This window comes from Crocodylus porosus, unplaced genomic scaffold, assembly GCF_001723895.1.
Source record: "Crocodylus porosus isolate Cpor-Errol unplaced genomic scaffold, CroPor_comp1, whole genome shotgun sequence".
Taxonomy (NCBI): domain Eukaryota; kingdom Metazoa; phylum Chordata; order Crocodylia; family Crocodylidae; genus Crocodylus; species Crocodylus porosus.
The window spans coordinates 130,658,807-130,660,877 of record NW_017728943.1 but is presented as its reverse complement, the minus strand read 5'-3'; the positions used below and the strand labels follow the sequence as shown (position 1 = coordinate 130,660,877).

General features: G+C 40.4%; 1 protein-coding gene across 2 annotated transcripts in view; it reads left to right on the top strand.

Annotated features, from left to right (window-relative positions):
* The window catches only part of LOC109320196 (vacuolar protein 8-like), a 63,690-nt gene extending 61,619 nt beyond the window's left edge, over positions 1-2,071 (top strand). For both annotated transcript variants that reach the window (XM_019550202.1, XM_019550201.1), the window contains exon 14: positions 1,005-2,071. In XM_019550202.1, coding sequence (XP_019405747.1) covers positions 1,005-1,126 — 122 coding nt within the window. In that variant the 3' untranslated portion in view covers positions 1,127-2,071. The remainder of the gene's footprint in view (positions 1-1,004) is intronic.

The window sequence follows — 2,071 nt, the reverse complement described above, 5'->3', positions numbered from 1 at the left end:
CAGACTTGATGATCTGCTCAGGTCCCTTCTGACCCTATTAACTATGAAACTATTTCCAGGGGTAGAGGTTCCTTAACTTTTCCAGGCAGCCTGTTCCACTGGTTGACCAGCCTTATAGTCAGAAATTTCTTATTACTTTCCAACCTAAAATTTCTTCTGCTGCAGTTTGGGGCAATTGCTCCTAGTCTGGTTACCTAGAGTGACAGAGAATAGTCAATCATCATACTTTTCATAATTTCCATGAAGATGGAAAGACTTATCAAATCTCCTTTGTCCATGGGGGGGCATTGTATAAGGTTGACAGGCCTAAAATTTAATCTGATTTAGTATCAATGAACCTTTCTGCACAATGTTTTCCCATTTGTGGAAAGCTATCTAGTTCATAACATGAGGACAATAAAATATATTTAAAAATCTATATGACGTATCATCCTCTGAAAGATAGCAATATAAAAATCTGACTGAGCAGAGCTATCAAACCAAATGAAAAGGAAATTGGTAGAGCCCATCTCCTAGGACTACTCAATTCAATTATGTCCTTTAAAACTGTTACAGTATTTTTGTATGGAAAACTAGACATCAGATGAAAGAATGCATCCAAAATAATAAATAAATACATCACATATACATGTGCTCTGAGTCAGCTTCATGGCCTACCTGTATCATTCTGTAGTGGTAGATGATTAATCGTAGCATTGCACTCAACCTTTTGAGCTCTGGGGTGAATTGATTGGGGAAGATAAGTGACATACCCTCCTGTGAAGGTGAAGCTCTAAATGTGGGGATAGTCATTGTTTTCCTTTTTGTGGTAACAGAATGTTGTGTACATTTCCTGGAGATTATAGCATATGTGTATCATGGATAACATAGTAAGGCATAATCCTGTTTATTGTGGAAAGAATAACTAAATTCTATAGACATTTAATAGGAAGAGCATGTATTTGGGCAGGACACTTCATTTGTGTGGGCTGGATAATCACACACTGGTTTTCCTTTGTTCTTAGATCCAGAACTTTCATCAGCCATCAGGCAAAGTCAACTGATGGAGCATCTTGAGAGGATCCATCAACAGACAGAAGAAACACAAAAGCTTCTAAGGGTGGTTATCAGCCACATGGACATTTAACCCCTTTGTTAGTCAGCCCATGGAAGCTTTGAGAAGAATGTACACAGGGTCTGGTCTTCTTTCAGACTAGAGTTCATGCTGCCCTATTAGTTTACATAAAGAGAATGCGGTATAGTTACTTGTCTTTGTTCAGTGCCAGCTAGAGTTTGAACAGTGCTTCTATGCAGTGGTCGATGACTTGGCTCTTTAGAATGGGTTTTGGACCAAATCCTGAAGGCTCTGAACCTGAGTCATCATTGCTCCAGGGCTCTCTTTGCCAGCAGAACTGGTGCAGAGAGAACAGCAACTATCATTCTAAGTCCCCTTGATGAATACTATTGGTGCAGGGAGTCTTTCTGGCAGTTTTGTAGGGTCCCCTTGTAAAGTTTGCGCCTCAGTCTACAGGGCAGGGGGAAGGGTCCTGAAATTGCCCAGATGTGAGATAGGTAAGTCCAGTCCAGTCTTTCACCTTTAGTAATTCTGCACTCCACAGAATTCTGGAAAGAAGCCAGAGAATATGGTCATGGAAGCGTGGTGTGAGGCACCCCATTGCATTATATTTATGTATGTCAAGGGTGGATCAAGCTGAAAAGGGAAAGTGCAAATTGTCATATTTCAGTCTCTAGCAGTAGTCCAGGGATGATGCTCCCACCCCACGGTCTGACTGTTTCCTTGCACCCATTGTTAGCACCTTGTAGTTCCAACCTCCAAACTGCAAACTCTTGAAGACCTTTAATCTCCCAAATTGTATTAACATATTAAAAATGCAAACTCTTCTCTCCCCCGTGCAAAAAAAGACCCCTATGAAAGAATGCACATAAGAAAGTATCTTGCAGTCTTGCTAGTGTAATCCTAGACCTTCTATGCTCTTTGGTTGTCCTCCATTGTTAAGCTGGATTGTAGATCTACTTGTCCTGGAAGCATCTTCTATTGTACTATGTAAATAACAATAAACCATTGATTTCA